This window comes from Phyllosticta citribraziliensis (assembly GCF_038025025.1).
Source record: "Phyllosticta citribraziliensis strain CPC 17464 chromosome Unknown J3D65scaffold_1, whole genome shotgun sequence".
Taxonomy (NCBI): Eukaryota; Fungi; Ascomycota; class Dothideomycetes; order Botryosphaeriales; family Phyllostictaceae; genus Phyllosticta; species Phyllosticta citribraziliensis.
In genome coordinates, this window is record NW_027117338.1 from 1,415,932 (window position 1) to 1,432,207 (window position 16,276).

A 16,276-nucleotide genomic window follows, 5' to 3' on the forward strand; every position below is an offset into this window, starting at 1 on the left:
CTGGTGGTGAATACAGTCCTGTGGGTGCTACCGCTTTGGTGAACGACTGCTCTTTGGGTGCGCTGTATAGGACTGGATCAAGGAAATTTCATCAAGACAGCCCCGTAGGACAATGTCACAAGCACCTTGACATGGCCAACTAATGTTCATAAATCCATTCTCGTCTGCAATTGAAAGAATGCTAGCGGCGACACACAACTTGATTGCTCCAAAACATTCACAGGGGTATACCACGCGACATAAAGCAAGCCAGAAAGTAGAATTCTCATACACCCGCTTTAGAACTATCCGCAAACCCCGTCTGCTTCAGCAGCTCCATGGCCTGCTCAATGGGATATCCAATGAATACTGGCCCAGTGAAGATCATCTGCACACCATTCTGACCGTTCTGCTTGTCAGCCTGGGGCTGGACAATGTTTGGTCCTGGGATCATTCTTGTCCGGGGCTGAGCCGGAGGAGCCGCGTCTGGTTTCAGCGTATTTTGTTCAGCCTCGGGCTCAACCTCAGGCTTAGGACGTGGGGGAAAAGGCATGCCTCCATTCATCTTGGTGAGGTCGAATGGGCACTTTCCTGGCTTCTTGGGGGCAGATTGAGGGGGGTCGGCGGGCTTGTCCTTGACAGGTGATGCTGTGGCAGCGGTGTCTGAAGGGAGGCTTGGAGCTTTGTTGTATGCCGCAGGTACCGAGATGCCCCACGGGCGACTGGGTGATTCGCCAACACGAATGTCTTTGAGGGGACGATCAAAGTGCGGCATTCGTTCGTCTTCCTCGGGGAGAGGCACGTCGGGGTCTGGCAAGGCGTCGCTGCCGGGTTCAGCGCCGTTGCTGATTGCCTTGGCCCAGCTGGCCACTCTCCCGTTTGAGTCTGTCTCTTCAACTGCCACATCATTGGGCTCCTCCTTCAACATCGGCTGGTGCTTCTCGCCAAGACCTTGTATCATGTGAACCAGATTTCCGTACTTCGCGTCGAGTTGTCGTATGCTGTCGGCGTTGCTCTGGAACCTCTTGATGCAGACCTCATGGCTGCGAGGTAGCTCGTGCTTGTGGTTCTCAAAGTATTTGGCAATCTCTTCAGGCGAGTGGTCATCCATGAAGCGTATTGGGCAAACACCCGCCGAGCCCGACACAGATGGCTCCGGTGAGCGAGTGTCGAGCGCGCATAGCTCAGCCCGGATAGGATCATTGAATGATGATCGCTTGGACCGCATGGCGTGAGGTAGCGCCCTGGATTGAGAGCGACTGGGAGTCATGCTTGCTCTCCCGCTCATGGAGCGGCCCCGAAAGCTGCCCGTCCCAAACGGACACGAGAGCTTTCCAGGTGTGCCAGGAGTGGTGAAGTCCCTCTCCAAACCTGCAGCCGATGCAGCTTGTCGAAGGCTTTCAAGCTTTGACAGTCTTTCAGAAGCTCGGTCCTCCCTCGAAGTCCCGTTCCATATCTTGACACCCTCGGCGTCTTTCAGCGCGGGGCTCTTCAACGGCTTGGAGTACTTGAGTTGCTCGCGTGCACGCTCGCCTTGTCGAATCAAGTATGCACCGGTCCTACGGTCGCCGTCGTGACTTTGGGAAAGAGCATCGAGCCAGTCGAGAGGCCCACCCTGGCCGTGTCTCTCGACTTCGTCCAGACTTTGAACGAAGACCTTGTGGTCTTGCTGCGCGACTTCTGGTGTAAAACGGCGCAATAGGTCAAGGTACTGTGACGTGACGTCAGTCAGAGGGTGCCCTGTGCAAATGGTGATGGAGGGCAGTGAGTGGAGGAAGACGTTGATCAGAAAGTGAAGAAAGAGTCGTCAGCGCTGCTGAGCAGCTGCAGGTCTAGAGCTAAGTTGTTTCATCATGTTGATGGGCAACACGGTGGAGAGTGGGGAGATGTGGAGGCGATGGTACTGACCTGCTGTTGTGCCCAGGCAAGCTTGTTCTCCAACTCGCGATGCTGGTCGTACAGAATGCGATACTCGGATGACAGAGTGTCGAAGCCGACGGCAAGCTGGTCAACGAGCTGGCCGACAGCATGATCCCCGTTGATGGACATGGCGAAGCATGGGGCTCTTGGCGCGCGGCACAGAGCCTTTATCCTGATGCCTGGACGGGCGTGTGGATGATGGGGAGTGGCTTTGTAAGCCGTCGGAAGTCGAGAGTCAAGGGGGCGATGTCGGACTGCGGGCGACGTTGGCGCAGGGTCAGCACCGCGCTCGTGTGGCTCACATTGGGGCAGCAGTCCCGCTACGGGAGGAAGCTCCAAGCCGTCAGCAGAGAAGGAGCCAGAAGACCGGAGGGATCTCGTGACGGAAGAGCGTGAGGTGAGGTCGAGCGAGTGAGGGAGGGAGGGAGAAAAGGACTGGAAGAAAATTCCATGTCGAGGTAGTGGGCGTCGGTGGGCGCTTTGGCCACGAATTGCCTCGCTATGCGCTGCCGCTGCCACTGCCACTGCCAGCCACATGCGCTGCGCACCGCACTCCCTCCACTGCCACAGCCAATACATATGTAGGCAAGGGCACGCGCCCTCAACGACCCTCCCGAGTCCTGTACGGTAGCTGCTGAGCCTCTAGCCTTGACGTACACCTACGTATATCCTCCAGACCCGACCCTACAACCATGCCGACCAGGTTTTGACGTGGTAACGTTTCCCTTTGCTGCTGCCTACCCTCCTACATAATTCCAGCGCGACCCTTTTCCTGGCTCTGATCCCATCAAACCGCTTTCCCCGGATTCTCGATTCTTCGCATCTGCAACCATGTCCTCTTCTCTCCACCTCTCACAATTCCGAAAATGGCTGTTCATGTCGCCCCCGATCCAATGGACCGTCCAACAGCTCCGCGAGTTGCTCATTGGCGCCTTGCGCCAGGGTCCCATACCACAACACGTCGCATTTGTCATGGACGGTAACCGCAGGTACGCGCGGAGCCACCACATTGAGACCGTTGAAGGACACAACTTGGGGTTTGAAGCTCTGGCTCGGGTATGTTTGCATCGTCTGCCACCTGTGCCGTCGCGCTGACGGCTGTCACCGGCAGATTCTGGAAGTTTGCTACAAGTCGGGTGTCAAGGTTGTCACCATCTACGCCTTTAGCATTGAAAACTTCAAACGTTCCAAGTACGAGGTCGACGCTTTGATGGACATGGCCAGAATCAAACTGTCCCAACTGGCTCAGCACGGAGAGCTGCTGGACAGATATGGTGCCAGCGTTCGCGTCCTGGGAAATCGGAACCTGGTAAAGCCGGATGTTATCGAGGCCATGGACCGAGCCGCAAACATGACCAAGGCGAACAAGCGGTTAGGCTTCTTGATATCTTTCCTCTCTGCAATTACTGACGTCTGCCAGCGCCATTCTCAACGTCTGCTTCCCGTACACGTCTCGCGACGAAATCACCGCAGCCATCCGTGACACCGTTGCGGACTATAGCAAACCCATACCACCTCCGATGCGCCGCCCATTTTCCGAAAACCACATCACGCGAAACATAAAAGCTCGCAATCTGGCTACAGTCACCGAGGAGGAGTCTTCGGAATCCAACAACTCCTCCAAGGACGTGTCACCAACACCTCACCCAGACACGGACAAACCCGACACATCCGCTTCCGATGCCGCTTCCACAAACTCCAACACTCTCATCTCCACCGACGGATCAAAAGACGCGGAGAAAACGTATGAAAACTACCCGGATCCGGAGTCGATAACTGAGAAGACGTTGACGGAGCACATGTTTACGGCCGGCAATCCTCCCCTGGATTTGCTTGTTAGAACTTCTGGCGTGGAAAGGCTGAGTGACTTCATGCTGTGGCAGTGCCACGAGGAAACCGAGGTCGTCTTTCTGGATTGCTTGTGGCCCGAATTTGATCTTTGGCAGTTTCTGCCGGTGCTGGTTGAGTGGCAGTGGCGGAAAAAGAAGACGCTTGAAGAGGAGAGGGGACGGAACAGGTTGAAGGTTGCTTAGAGTGTGTTCCTGGCCAGTCCCACGCGTTGATACCCAAAGTCATTTTACGTTTGAGAAGATATCATGGAACTGAATCAGTCTCTTGGAGCACGTGGAGTTTTGGTCAACGGCCGCTCCGAAGGGTAGACGGAGCAAGAAAGATTCCATGTTTGTGCCTGTATTTCAGGTTAGACCACGATTGTCCAGGTAGACACGGCTAGCTCTTGGGTTTGCAGACCGAAATCAATTACTTTTATTTGGTCTTGTTTTCCGCCATCCACAGGCGGACTGCTTTTGCGCTGTCGTGAGCTGCTCGGAATACTGCCACACCATCAGCCATGATTCGTCAACATGATCAAGTCCCAGCCTACATTGCCGCTCGCTCTCGTCCAAGCCCCGCAGAAAGTCGGCACCTTCCCCCAGCGCTCCGCGCGGGTTGTGTGCCTGATCAGCGATTACCTTGGCTCGAGCCTTGAAGCTTTCAGATAGAATGTCGCCCATCTCCTCTTCCTCAAACAGCTCGAGCATCCGGGCCCCCAAGGTGAAGAAATGCGGCGCCAGTGCTCGGAGGTCGACGGTGCGCGAATCGGCCTTGAGCGCGTTTACAACGCGGGCCGAGAGAGCGGCAGGCAGATCGAGCGTGGCCATGCTGGTGCCTGCTGCTGGAGAGCTGAAAATTTGACAGTCAGGGGCAATTGTCCACAATAAAGCCCGGAGCATGGGTGCAGATATGAAAGATGGCAATCCTACCTGACAGCCAACATCTCTCCTAGCCACAAGGGCAGTTCGACCTTTGTGCCTTGCTTCATCTGCAGCAGTCCGTCAGCATTGTGCGAGCCAGAGAAGTGGTACTTGGTACTCACATCCTGCCCCGCGTTGCCATCGAGATAACCTAGTCCGGGAACGGTGAGCTCAAAGGTACACGGCACTTTCTGAGATAGACATTGTCAGCCTTGTGATGGCGACCAGGCTCGGGCCATGGCGTACTTGGGCGTCGGTCAGGATGGCATCAATGTCGTAGTACGAATTAGAGGCCATTGTCTCTCTTTGGGGAAGATTCGAGAAGAGAGTCGTGGCACAAACGAGTTGTAGTGGGTGGTTTGCCTCGGGACTTGTCCGGCCGGTGACGAAAAAGGAAATTCGCGAGCACGCGACGCGCCGCCGGATGCAAACGGTCAGGCCAGCCCTGGACGAGCTAACGTATTGATGGGCGGCAAAGGTATTTCAAAGGAGACGTAGCCAACGGAAAGCTGACGGCCAGCCGAGATGACGCGTGACAGAGCTGCCTGGCTGGCTTACCACCTCAGTGATGTGCGGCGCTTGACAGGTGGGTGGGTAGGTGCGCGGGCAGGACGATTGCGTAGTGGTTACTGCCTGCAGGCGGGAAGTAGACGACTCGACTGGGGATAAAAGCGCTGGCTCAGTCGTGTATGGGAGTGGACAGAAGGGTGCTTCTTTGACAGACCCAAACGCGCCCGAGTTGATTGGTTGTCCCGTCGTCTTGACGTCGTTGTCGGTTAGTTGATGGACCCCGACACGCCGAGCTTGTTCCATCCGTCATAGCTTCTCTGCCTGTACCTCCATCCCATGCCACCACACGCCCTCTGACCAGCTTGTTCTTCATCCTCCTCTCCAAGTCAGCATTGCACTTTCACCCCTCGCCGCCCTCTTGGTCCAAGCAGCCGACCGGACGCCTACAGACGGGCCCCAGCAATCCAAACCGTCCCGCCGCCCGTTTGGCCTTCCCGTGTCCCGGCCTCGTACCTCCCCAGAGCTTCATCGCCACGACCTACTGTACCGCGGAACCACGTTACACAAAGCCTGTTCGACACTGCACTCTGTACCCCCGGCTCCCCGAGTATAAACACGACGACAGCTGCTGTTGCTCCCCTTGGACATCCGCCGCCCTAGTGCTCCTCGATCCGAGCCCCCACGCGACACCTTCCGCACATCTGCACCTGGAGTCGCCATCATGGCGGGCTTCGAGCGGATATCGCAGCTCGTTGGCGCTGCCGAGGGTATCAATGGTGCCGACATGTCCCGCGCAACATCGCCCGGTGGCGACTGGGAAGACAGCAATGGAGGTGCCAACGGCAAGGAGAAGCTGAGTCGCTGTCGCCCTCGAACCTTTCCCTACACAAAGTACCTCCCGTACGAGACCGAGACCGATGCCGAGCGGTTAGAGAACCTCAACACCTGCATCAAGCACCTCTATGTGGCGGTATCAGCTGGTGACTTTGCTCCCGGGGCGGTCCACTGGACCAGAGAGATTCGAGGATGGCTGTCACTCAAGTTCGACCTGCCGCGTCCCATGCGCGTCAAGCTCATCAAGCTCTACTATGAGCTTGCTTTGGCGCCGGGCTTGGATGTTGTCGTTGCGGAGAGATTTGCCAGCATGTTCATGGTCTTGACAAAGTAAGTGCTCTACAACCCGGCCCTAACTAGCTGCCTCGTCGTCCGCAGCCGCTAACTTCGGATGAACAGGCGCAAACATTACCTCCGTCCAGGCAAAGACCTCATCCTCGATTGGAGACCCCTATACAAGGAGCTCAAGCCAAACGTGCTGCCCTCCGAGTCCGTGACGACCATGACGACAAATATTAGGAGGTCTATCCGCACAGTGACAAAGTTGTGTACTTTTGCGCAGTTATACTTTGATCCAGAGGAAATACCGGCCATGTTGGAGGAGTTTCTGCCCTTCTTCAGCACATCTTTCTCTGAAGGCGCATTCGTTGTGGTCGGACTGCTGAACTTGATGTTGCCTACAACTCCAGCCCCGGCAGATCGTCCAGACCTGCAACCACAGCACTACCTCCCGACCTTCTTCCACTTGTGGTCCCTGGTGAACCGATCCAAGTTGTTCGACGTCAACTTCCTCGACATCTGCTCTCGCCTTGCCCGCGATTCCTTGCCCTCATCTTCCATCCCCTTTTCCGAGTATGGCCTCTTCACGCAAGAGCAATCGCAGCTCATTTTTACGGCCGTTCTTAGGCTTCTCGAGATTCCTGTGGGGCAGTCAACTTCTCCTTACAGCTCAAGCGTAGACGTGGGCGCAGGCCTGGCGGTTCTATTGGATCGTGACCAACGAAAGCACCCCATAGCTCATCACGTCGCTCGCTGGATCGTCATGTCTCTCTCCCCGGCAGCCTTGGACAAGCCTGACTCAATCCTTGCCCGCTTGGAGGGCTTGATCCAGGCTGTGGAAACCTTTTACCATCCGTCGAACTCAGGAAACTGGACGAGGACGTTGTCCCAGCTTGTCTACTACCTAGCGGACTTTTTCGTCATGCGCTGGAACCGGGAGAGGAGTGGGGAGATGGAGGTCCCAGAAGATAGGCGGCTCAACGACGCAATCAAGCGGAGGTTCGTCCTCTGCCTGCGAGATGTCATTTTCATGGGCATCTTCGCCAAGAGTGGAACAGCCATCAACTTCTCCTTGTCCACTCTCCAATGCCTGGCGTACCTGGAGCCTGACCTCATCCTTCCTGGAGCCCTTCAGCGAATCTATCCGGCAATGCAGGGCTTGGTCGAGGTGCACCGCACCATTTCCTCGATCAGGGCACTTCACATGCTTTCCAAGACCATGGCGAGGACCAAGGGATATCGTTGCCACATTACGACTCTTCTCGGACTCGCACTGCCCGGCATAGATGCTAATGATCTCGAAAAGACGTTGCACACTCTGAGTTACATACAGTCTGTTTCCTACATCATTCCTTTCCACGACTTGTCCAAGGAAAACCCCAAGCCGGATCCGGATGCTGCCGCGAACCCCGACACGGCTATGGAGAACGGTATGGACAGAGCTGGTTCTGGCTTGAGCACGCCATTGCCTCAGACCGAGAGTAGCCCGGATCTAGCATTGCAGTGGATCGCCGCTCAAGTGGATCGTCTCGAAAGAGATGGTGCTGGTGTGGAGTTTGATTATGAGCGTGAGCTTTCAGACGAAGAAGAACAGGCAATCCTCAGATCCTCGACCACAGGGTTTGCCGAGTTCGTCATCACATTCTTGGGACGTGTGTTCACGCTCCTGGAGAATCTGCCAGATGCCTCGCGTGTTAGAAGCGGGTCGCCCGAGGAGAATGTCGTCAACACACTTCCTGCTGCGTTCACGCCTCTCCTTGCGTCTTTGTCTCCCGAGCTTTTCGACATCGCGCTTGACAAGATTGCAAACTTCGTCACTAACCATGTCATTCACCAGGCCCGGGACGCCATGGCCTTCATATGCAATGGACTGGTCAAGATCAACCCCCAAAAGACGCTCAGGCGTCTGTTGCCAGACCTTCTCAACGGAATCCGGACCGAGATTGGAGAGAACGGAGCTGGTTCATCAAGAACTACGGGCTCCGAAGTTTTGCCCAAGGATAGAGCCTTGGTGTGGAACATCAGCCTGCTGAGCATGTGCGTTGTACATGTGGGTGACGCAGTCCTCGAGTACAAGCAGGACCTGTTCGACATTGCGAAATACATGCAAGACCACTGCCGCGGTATTCCCACGGTTCACGTGTCAAACTTTATCCATCACCTCCTCCTGAACTTGACATGCATCTACACAGTCGACTATTCCATCTACCAGTCAGAGCAGTTGGCGAAGGGCTTGACAACACAGGACTGGGGCCAACTTCCAAATGCAAAGAACATCTCGGTCAAATGGCACGTGCCTGACGCCGAATGCATTACCTTCGCCATCGAGCTTTTTGAGTCGCAAGCGAGGAGCGCCATGGGGTCCCTCCAGGCTTTGACCAGTGAGAGTTCTCCTGTGAAGCGAGATGGAACTGGCAAGGAATGGTCGGACGAAGTTTCACGCAACCTCGTGTTGCTTCGTCTAATTATTTCCGGCATTTCTGTACTGTTCGATTCCAAGCATCACGAGCACACTGGTGGCAAGCAGACCAAAGATGACGGAGACGAGAGCATGGATGACGCCGACGAGGATGCAGACCTGGGCGAGAGTGAGGACGACGAGTCTAGACCGACATTCCAATACGAAGTCGGCTATCCTTTTAGGAAAGACTTCAGCAATCCGCAGTACTGTCTGCTCCACGATCTTCGCCAAGAAGTCGGCAGGACTCTGCACCGCATCCATCAATTCTTGGTCGAGAAGCAAGAAGACGATGTGCCCTGCTTCAACGCGCTATACAATGCCTATCGGTCCTGGTTCATCGATGTCGGTATCGAAAGATCTGCACACGTCTTGGACAGGGTGACGCGTCTTCTGGCTGCGGATATCCATCCTTTCAAGGTCAGTGGCCTGCGCAAAGAGTACCCGAGGCCGATATTAGTAAGGCGAGCCTATGTCTACCATCTCCAGCGGCTTCGTCACAACGCCGCCCCAAGAGAACGCACCGAGCTGGAGGAACAATTGTTGCTAGACCTGGCTCAGTCGAGCGTGTCCATTTACACTGAAATCCGCCGCACGGCTCAGACGGCAAACGAATCGGCAGTGAAGTGCATCATTGGCTCCAGGCCTCTGGTCATTCCCCCTCTGCTCGAAGCTTTTGAAAAAGCTGTCAAGACCAGTGACTTTCCTCGCATCAAGGGCGCCATGTTTTCCTTGCTCTTCGGAAGCTTGGCCAAGACCATTTCCAGGAACTGGAAATTTACTCCTCAGCTGATCAAAACCTTTATTCAAGTCACGGACGCCGACAAGCCTTCGGTCCAAAAGCTTGTTTCCAATGCAACTTTCCAGATCATGGATATGGGCAAACCCGTCGAGCGTCTCGTCATCCTTGACCACGGTGTCATCGACGCTGTGATGGAGCACATGGATAAGAAAGAGCTCGAAGAGTGCAAGTCGAAGATTTCCAAAAAGGAGAGCGTTGTCCAGACAAAGCGGGCCAAGGTTGAGACCAGAAAGGCCGAATTGTCGGCTCAGCTTGTCGAATCAACCCGCCAGGCACACTGGAAGAAGGCGATTCGGACTGCCACCGTTGTCATCCACCTCGGAATGCGGTTCGACAACATTGCTTCCGAAGCCATGATTGACCTCGCAGCCAATGGCACAATCGACCCCCACCCAACCCTGCGCAGTCTCTACCAGAGCGCCTTGCTTGGGTTCTTCCAGCTTGTCCAAACTCGTAGCCTGGCGCATCACAGCTTCGAGAAGTACATTCTTGGAGAGGAGAGTATTCCTGAAAAGATCCAGGTGCCGACTAGAGCCGATGATCCTGATTGGACTGATGAATACCTTGACAGCTTTGGAAAGCCCGAAGCCAAGTACTATGTCGACTTTGACTATCCGGGATGGCTGGTGTGGAACAAGACCATGCCTGCGTTCTTGACGGATACCAAGGGCCTAGACTACGACGAGGTCGAGGCCAAGGTGCGCAAGCAGATTGGCGACATCCTTGATCGCAATTGGTTCTCGACCTATTTTGGTTACCTCAAGCAAGAGCCCAGGGACTCTGGTCAAGACCGCTTCCGCATGACGAGCGCGATGATACTCACACACTGCTTCGACTTGGTTTTCGCTGGCCAAACGAAGACGACTTTCGAAGACATTAAGGAGCTCACTTTGTCGGTCTACGCTGATGGAAGCGACAAGCACCAGCACAGAGCGACAGCGGAGATTATGGGAGCGCTACTTTCATGCGCACCTGATCTACCCAAGGACACTCGAGAAATGGTGTGGGAATTTGCCTTCCCGCGCGTACGCGACATCTTCATGGATGGCCTAACCCCGGAAAATTCGTCTTATTGGACCACGTTCTTGCACATTGCCCTCCAAGGCAAAGATCCAAGAAGGAACTGGCCCCTGATTGATTCTCTGGCGGCGTTCAGACTCGACATGTCGTCCAGTCAGGCTTTCAAGGAGAGCTCCAAGATCAACTTGCTGCAGCAGGCTGTCATTGACTGCGGATGGCACTTTCAGCTGGAGAAGCCTATTCTTGAGGACTTCCTCGAGCATGTTGATCACCCTTACAAGGCTGTTCGGGAAGCCATTGGGCAAACAATTGCCACCATCTACCGGACCCGCTACCATGAGTCCTATCCCAACGCCAAGAAGTTTGTCGAGGACCAAAAGGCCGCTTCTTCCATTGGAATTAGACCTTACCAGCCTAGTGAAGATTACCGAAAGGCTGTTGTGGGCGTCTTTGAACGGCTAGAGAAGTGGCGCAAAGAGCGCCCTGCGGGCGAGCAGCAGCCAACCTCTTACACTCAAGCTGGCAAGACAGTACTGCTTTGGCTCGATTCCACACTCGCTTCCTTTGAATGCACTCAGCTTGTCGAGTTCTTCCCCAACACGTTCATGGAGCAACTGCTCCACATGATGGATGTCAAGGAAGATCCTGAGCTGCAATCCCTCGCCTACCACGTCTTCAGGCACCTGCCAAACGTCCCACATCGCGCGGGTGAGGATGCCGATTTCATCAACGCTATGATTCGTATCGGTCTCAACGCCACCTCATGGCACCAACGTCTTCGAGTCCTGATCAACATCCAAGTTATCTACTTCCGTCGCCTTTTCCTCATGAGCGAGGACCAGCAACAAGCTCTTTTCGACTGCGTCTCCACCATGCTTGGCGATCAGCAGCTTGAAGTGCGTCTTGGTGCTCAAAGCACTCTGTCCGGCATGATTCGCTGTTCTCCAATCGGTTTCCGCGACACGCAGGTTGAGGCTTTGCGCACACGCTTCACCGACATGCTGCGCAAGAACCCTCTGCCCAAACGCCGTGTCCCAGGCACACCGACACCGGAGCAGAATAAGCGAATTCTGGTCAGGCATGCGGCGGTGCTGGGTCTCGGCGCGCTCATCTCGGCTTTCCCGTACACCAGTCCGCCGCCTTCATGGCTGCCTGAAGTGTTGGCTACTTTGGCTCTCAGAGCGGCTGGAGACCCAGGGACTGTCGGCAAGAGTGTCAAGTCGATTCTGGCAGACTTCAAGAAGACGAGGCAAGACACGTGGCATGTTGATGTTAAGGTAAGCCGCTTATGATTGTGTTCCGATATCTCTGAGGTTACTGACGAATCCACGCAGGCATTTGAGCCCGAGCAACTTGAAGATCTGGAGGGTGTGCTCTGGAAGAGCTACTTTGCCTAGAGCTTACCCGAGTATGGGTATATACTGTTTTTTGAGACGGATGAGAGGATCCGCAATAGGAGCTCCAAGTATAGGAACAGAGTCAAGGTAAAAACGAGAGGAGGACAGAAGTCTTTCTGTCGGGGGATACAGGGGACGCGAGTAGCAAACAAGAGATGTGAATTATCGGTAGAGACGGCCAAGACGGAAAACATTCTTAGTTTTTCATTCGGAGGAACAGGTATGGCAGGATGGCAGGCAGGCAAGGGCGGGGTGGAATTGGTGGGATGGTTGGGCATTGCATGGACGGCGATGGACAGGTGTGTTTGTTTTTGCATAGACCTCTTTTGTTCTGTTGCTCTTTCATTCCTTGTCCGGAAGTCTCTGAGCTCGACCGCCTTTTTCGGGTTGTGTGGTTACATAGGGAAATCAAGACAATTGATAACCATTGCTCTAGGCGGAGGTTCTTGTGTTGGATGTTGATCTGGGTGATTTTGCTAACAAACTTCCCGCAGGTCTTCGTGGTGCAGTGGTTCAAGGCTTGGTCACTAGAGTCGTTGTCAGAACGAATCACACACAGCTGGCGGCACCTATTCTGCCACAGCTTTACCCAGGCGAAGGGAATCTCTACCCCGCTCGCTGCACTCATCACCCCACCACATCAGGCCGGGCTTGCAGGAGCCTCTCGCCGTGTCCGGAAAAATTGACGCCGCTCTCACGACGAGTCTGCAGGGGATTTGGCTTTCTGGTCAACAGAGACAAGCATGCGATGTGGGGGGAAGCGACTTGACTGAGTGGCGGGAATGCGTGTCAGACTTCGAATACGCGAATTTGCGCGGAGCGTCTGGTGGAAAATTCCCCATGGCGTGGGGTATGCATCTAGGGCTGTGACCTGCGACACGGAGCATGCAGGAAAGGTATATGGGAGTTGAGGAATGGTCGACGAATTTCTCAAGACTCCAATGTGGTAACGACAAAGTTGGAAGATGAAGTTTCGCGATGGTAAGTGGCAATCATGATGCTTCTAGATGCTTACTTGAGAGTAATGTGTTCTGACTTTGCTAGGCATGTGGCTTACTGCCACGGACAAGCGCGTCGAATATGCGGAAGATGTTTACAGCATCACTCCCCACGAGAACAGGGCTCTGAAGCTGCTCTGCCCGACAAGAAAAGTCTTTTCTCGCGGAGACACATTGAACCTGAGCACACTCAGCGTCGACCTGGAGGCGCAGTCCGACGGCGTTATTTCCGTCGAGGTGACACATTTCTCAGGAGCGCGACGACGTGGGCCCGACTTCGAACTATATCCCGAAGGCCGGCCTGAAGTGTCGCCATCCATATCCAAAGGCCAGAATGGGACAACGTTGTCTTCTGGCTCTCTTTCGGCGACTGTCGGACCGGATCAGCACGCCTTCTCCATCCGCTTCCATGCCACGGATGCTTCCAAGGAGCTGACAGCACTCCTTAATCGCAGCGTTGGCCTCGCTTACAGCCCTCCGACGACGAGCCCCAAGCAGGTCGAAGATATGCGAAACTTTCAGCACTACATCTTTACGCAGCACGAACTGAGCGTTGGCGAGTCGATCCATGGTCTAGGCGAGCGCTTTGGCGCCTTCAACAAAGTCGGGCAAAACATCGAGCTCTGGAACGAGGACGGCGGCACCTCTAGCGACCAAGCGTACAAAAACATCCCCTTTTACCTGAGCTCTCGTGGTTACGGTGTCTTCATCGACACGCCGGACCGTGTCTCGCTCGAGATTGGAAGCGAGAGATGCAGCCGTGTGCAAAAGTCCGTCGAAGGCCAGCGCCTCAAATGGTACATCATCTACGGTCCTTCCGGGCCGAAGGAGGTGCTGACCAAGTACGCAATCCTGACGGGACGCGCTGGGAAGCTTCCAGCGTGGAGTTTCGGCTTGTGGTTGACAACGTCGTTCACCACAGACTACGACGAGGCGACCGTCACGCACTTCCTGGAGGGCATGAAGGCGCGCCAGGCGCCGGTCGAGGTGTTCCACTACGACTGCTTCTGGATGCGTGCGTTCCATTGGTGCGACTTTGTCTTTTCGTCGGAGCATTTCCCCGATCCCAAAGGGCAGATAAGTCGCATCAAGGAGACCGGCTTAGCGAACAAAGTGTGCGTGTGGATCAATCCGTACCTCGGCCAGGCGTCTCCGGTCTTCCAGGAAGCTGCGGAGAAGGGCTATCTCGTGAAAAGGCTCAACGGTGACGTCTGGCAGTGGGATCTATGGCAGACGGGCATGGGACTCGTCGACATTACGAATCCGGATGCTCGCGCCTGGTATGCTGATTGCCTGAGGAAGCTGTTCGACATTGGTGTCGACTCCTTGAAGACGGATTTTGGCGAGAGGATTCCGTCCACGGACGTCAAGTGGTGGGATGAGAGTGTCGACCCGAGCAGGATGCACAACTATTACGCATTTTGGTACAACAAGCTGGTGTATGAGGTGTTGCAGGAACGGCACGGCGATGACCAGGCGGTATTGTTTGCGCGAGCCGCGACAGCAGGGACGCAGCGATTTCCACTGGTAAGTGGCCGTTTTTCGCACCTCACTTCCTGCCATAATCTCACGCCGCATAGTGCTGGGGCGGTGACTGCGAGTCGACGCCAGCCGCCATGGGCGAATCGATCCGTGGTGGTCTCTCAATCGGCCTCTCGGGCTTCACCTTTTGGTCCTGCGACATTGGCGGCTTTGAGGGAAGCCCGCCGCCCTGGATCTACAAGCGCTGGGTCGCTTTTGGCCTATTCTGCAGCCACTCTCGTTTGCACGGCTCCAACTCGTACCGCGTCCCCTGGCTGATTGACGAAGCCAACGCGGAGCCCACCGACTCTGCGCAGAGCTGCACCGCGGTGGTGAGCAAGTTTGTCAAGCTCAAGAGGCGCCTCATGCCGTACTTGATGGCGCAATCGGAAAAGAGCAGGAAGATGGGTTGGCCGCTCAGTCTGAGGGCGACTGCGCTCGAGTTTCCGAACGATCCCACGGCGTGGTTTCTTGATCGTCAGTTCTTTGTTGGTGACAGCCTGCTTGTCGCGCCAGTTTTCACTGAACAGGGCGACGTCGAGTTTTACTTGCCACAGGGCAAGTGGCTTAACTGGTGGACTGGCCAAGTCGAGATTGGCCCCAAGTGGGTGAAGGAGAGGCATGACTTTACGACGCTTCCTCTGTATGTGCGCGAAGGGACGACTTTGCCTCTCGGCGAAGAAGATGCCGAGGGCGATAGCTTCGAGTACGACTGGTGGAGCAACATGCAGATTAGAACTTTCGGAGTTCAGGATGTCTCTCAAGCAGAGTTCGTGGATGAAAAAGGGACAGAGGTGAGTGATCAATGGGATTACACTGGCCAGGAAGGCGAGTGGCGTGTTTACACGCGCCGGTCTGCTTAACATGCCCGAAGATACAAATGATTCGGGCAGCAAACTGCACCGTTTTCTCGGCTGCCAACTCAAGAATGTTTTGTTTGCACGGCTTTATTTGAAATTTCTCCTTCACTTAATTCCACATCCACAAGAGAATATCCGGCCGGCTTTCACCGTCAGCACTGACAGAAGTCCACGTGCCAAGTTTTGGACCCAGATGGCCGGACTGGCAGGGGCCAAGATCCAACGCCACGGGCACCTCCAGACTCTGCCTGCAATCCTCCCGCAATCCTCCCGCGAGCCTAACGACACCCTTCTCATACTTTAATAATCGAATAGCAATTTCAAGGAAATACTCCGACGTCATGTTGATCTAGTCCCCGAGTTTGAGAAGAATCCAGGAAGTTGGAGATGGACTCGCTGGATCGTCGCAAGGTTTGTACGTTGTGCTAAAACAGGTACCACACCTACGCGAACAAAATGGCTATATATAACTCGCAACGGCTGACCTGTAGCACGCTCGCCACCTTGAAAACAGGAGCCCTGTACCTCGTTTGGCAGCAGATGAGCGCTCGTCAAGCAACCAGATGATTGCGAATAGATTGGACCGACGGGGATACCACGACCCACTCTCAAAGAGCTAAGACAACAAAGACACAATTTTCAGCATTTCTCCCGTGACAAAATCTTGGAGATATGCGATTTGGCCCCGAGTGTTGTTGCAGCCGATTGCTTGGTCACCGCAGTCGAATTCCGCCCCCATTTCATGCGTTGCTCAATCGGGATCTGTTCCCACCGACAACGCTTAATTTAGTACACTCCTCACTTTGCAATACCAAAACGGGACGAAAAGGCCGAGCATGCGACCAATCAAGACCACGAAGGACAGTCTCGCCGGAGAAAACTTGCAAAACACCTTGAATCACCGTGCTCAGCACTTTGAGATCGTCGCTGGGATATTTGGGAATC

The 16,276-nt window shown here is 54.9% G+C and overlaps 5 protein-coding genes across 5 annotated transcripts; 3 read left to right on the plus strand and 2 right to left on the minus strand.

Annotated features, from left to right (window-relative positions):
- Positions 1-132: 132 nt before the first annotated feature.
- Positions 133-2,341, minus strand: J3D65DRAFT_609756 (uncharacterized protein). Its single transcript, XM_066798727.1, has 2 exons — positions 1,888-2,341; positions 133-1,690 (listed from the first exon to the last, which is right to left on the minus strand). Exons 1-2 carry the CDS (start codon positions 2,026-2,028, stop codon positions 266-268), a joined length of 1,566 nt encoding a protein of 521 aa, XP_066659727.1. The 5' UTR covers positions 2,029-2,341; the 3' UTR covers positions 133-265.
- Positions 2,236-4,151, plus strand: J3D65DRAFT_609757 (Decaprenyl diphosphate synthase-like protein). Its single transcript, XM_066798728.1, has 3 exons — positions 2,236-2,955; positions 3,011-3,270; positions 3,320-4,151. Exons 1-3 carry the CDS (start codon positions 2,731-2,733, stop codon positions 3,930-3,932), a joined length of 1,098 nt encoding a protein of 365 aa, XP_066659728.1. The 5' UTR covers positions 2,236-2,730; the 3' UTR covers positions 3,933-4,151.
- Positions 4,149-5,424, minus strand: J3D65DRAFT_654755 (GINS complex subunit Psf3). The gene is made up of 4 exons (XM_066802483.1): positions 4,899-5,424; positions 4,775-4,843; positions 4,662-4,720; positions 4,149-4,581 (listed from the first exon to the last, which is right to left on the minus strand). The coding sequence occupies exons 1-4, from the start codon at positions 4,947-4,949 to the stop codon at positions 4,155-4,157; spliced, it is 606 nt and encodes a 201-aa protein (XP_066659729.1). The 5' UTR covers positions 4,950-5,424; the 3' UTR covers positions 4,149-4,154.
- Positions 5,425-5,883: 459 nt separating this feature from the next.
- Positions 5,884-11,952, plus strand: J3D65DRAFT_663743 (uncharacterized protein; the record flags this gene model as incomplete). Its single annotated transcript, XM_066802693.1, has 3 exons — positions 5,884-6,326; positions 6,396-11,832; positions 11,890-11,952. The coding sequence occupies 3 exons, from the start codon at positions 5,884-5,886 to the stop codon at positions 11,950-11,952; spliced, it is 5,943 nt and encodes a 1,980-aa protein (XP_066659730.1).
- A 797-nt stretch (positions 11,953-12,749) lies between these two features.
- J3D65DRAFT_21964 (alpha-xylosidase) lies at positions 12,750-15,703 on the plus strand. Its single transcript, XM_066794571.1, has 3 exons — positions 12,750-12,933; positions 12,997-14,477; positions 14,531-15,703. Exons 1-3 carry the CDS (start codon positions 12,918-12,920, stop codon positions 15,332-15,334), a joined length of 2,301 nt encoding a protein of 766 aa, XP_066659731.1. The 5' UTR covers positions 12,750-12,917; the 3' UTR covers positions 15,335-15,703.
- Positions 15,704-16,276: the final 573 nt, after the last annotated feature.

Excerpts from the sequence above, each read along its gene's own strand:
- J3D65DRAFT_609756 (XM_066798727.1), bottom strand. The coding sequence starts at position 2,028 with ATGTCCATCAACGGGGATCATGCTGTCGGCCAGCTCGTTGACCAGCTT. Across the intron at positions 1,691-1,887 it reads TTGCCTGGGCACAACAGCAG|TACCTTGACCTATTGCGCCG; the intron begins GTCAGTACCATC and ends GTCACGTCACAG.
- J3D65DRAFT_609757 (XM_066798728.1), top strand. The coding sequence starts at position 2,731 with ATGTCCTCTTCTCTCCACCTCTCACAATTCCGAAAATGGCTGTTCATG. Across the intron at positions 2,956-3,010 it reads GGTTTGAAGCTCTGGCTCGG|ATTCTGGAAGTTTGCTACAA; the intron begins GTATGTTTGCAT and ends TGTCACCGGCAG. Across the intron at positions 3,271-3,319 it reads ATGACCAAGGCGAACAAGCG|CGCCATTCTCAACGTCTGCT; the intron begins GTTAGGCTTCTT and ends GACGTCTGCCAG.
- J3D65DRAFT_654755 (XM_066802483.1), bottom strand. The coding sequence starts at position 4,949 with ATGGCCTCTAATTCGTACTACGACATTGATGCCATCCTGACCGACGCC. Across the intron at positions 4,844-4,898 it reads CCATCCTGACCGACGCCCAA|AAAGTGCCGTGTACCTTTGA; the intron begins GTACGCCATGGC and ends TGTCTATCTCAG. Across the intron at positions 4,582-4,661 it reads GGAGAGATGTTGGCTGTCAG|CTCTCCAGCAGCAGGCACCA; the intron begins GTAGGATTGCCA and ends TCAAATTTTCAG.
- J3D65DRAFT_21964 (XM_066794571.1), top strand. Across the intron at positions 14,478-14,530 it reads GGACGCAGCGATTTCCACTG|TGCTGGGGCGGTGACTGCGA; the intron begins GTAAGTGGCCGT and ends CACGCCGCATAG.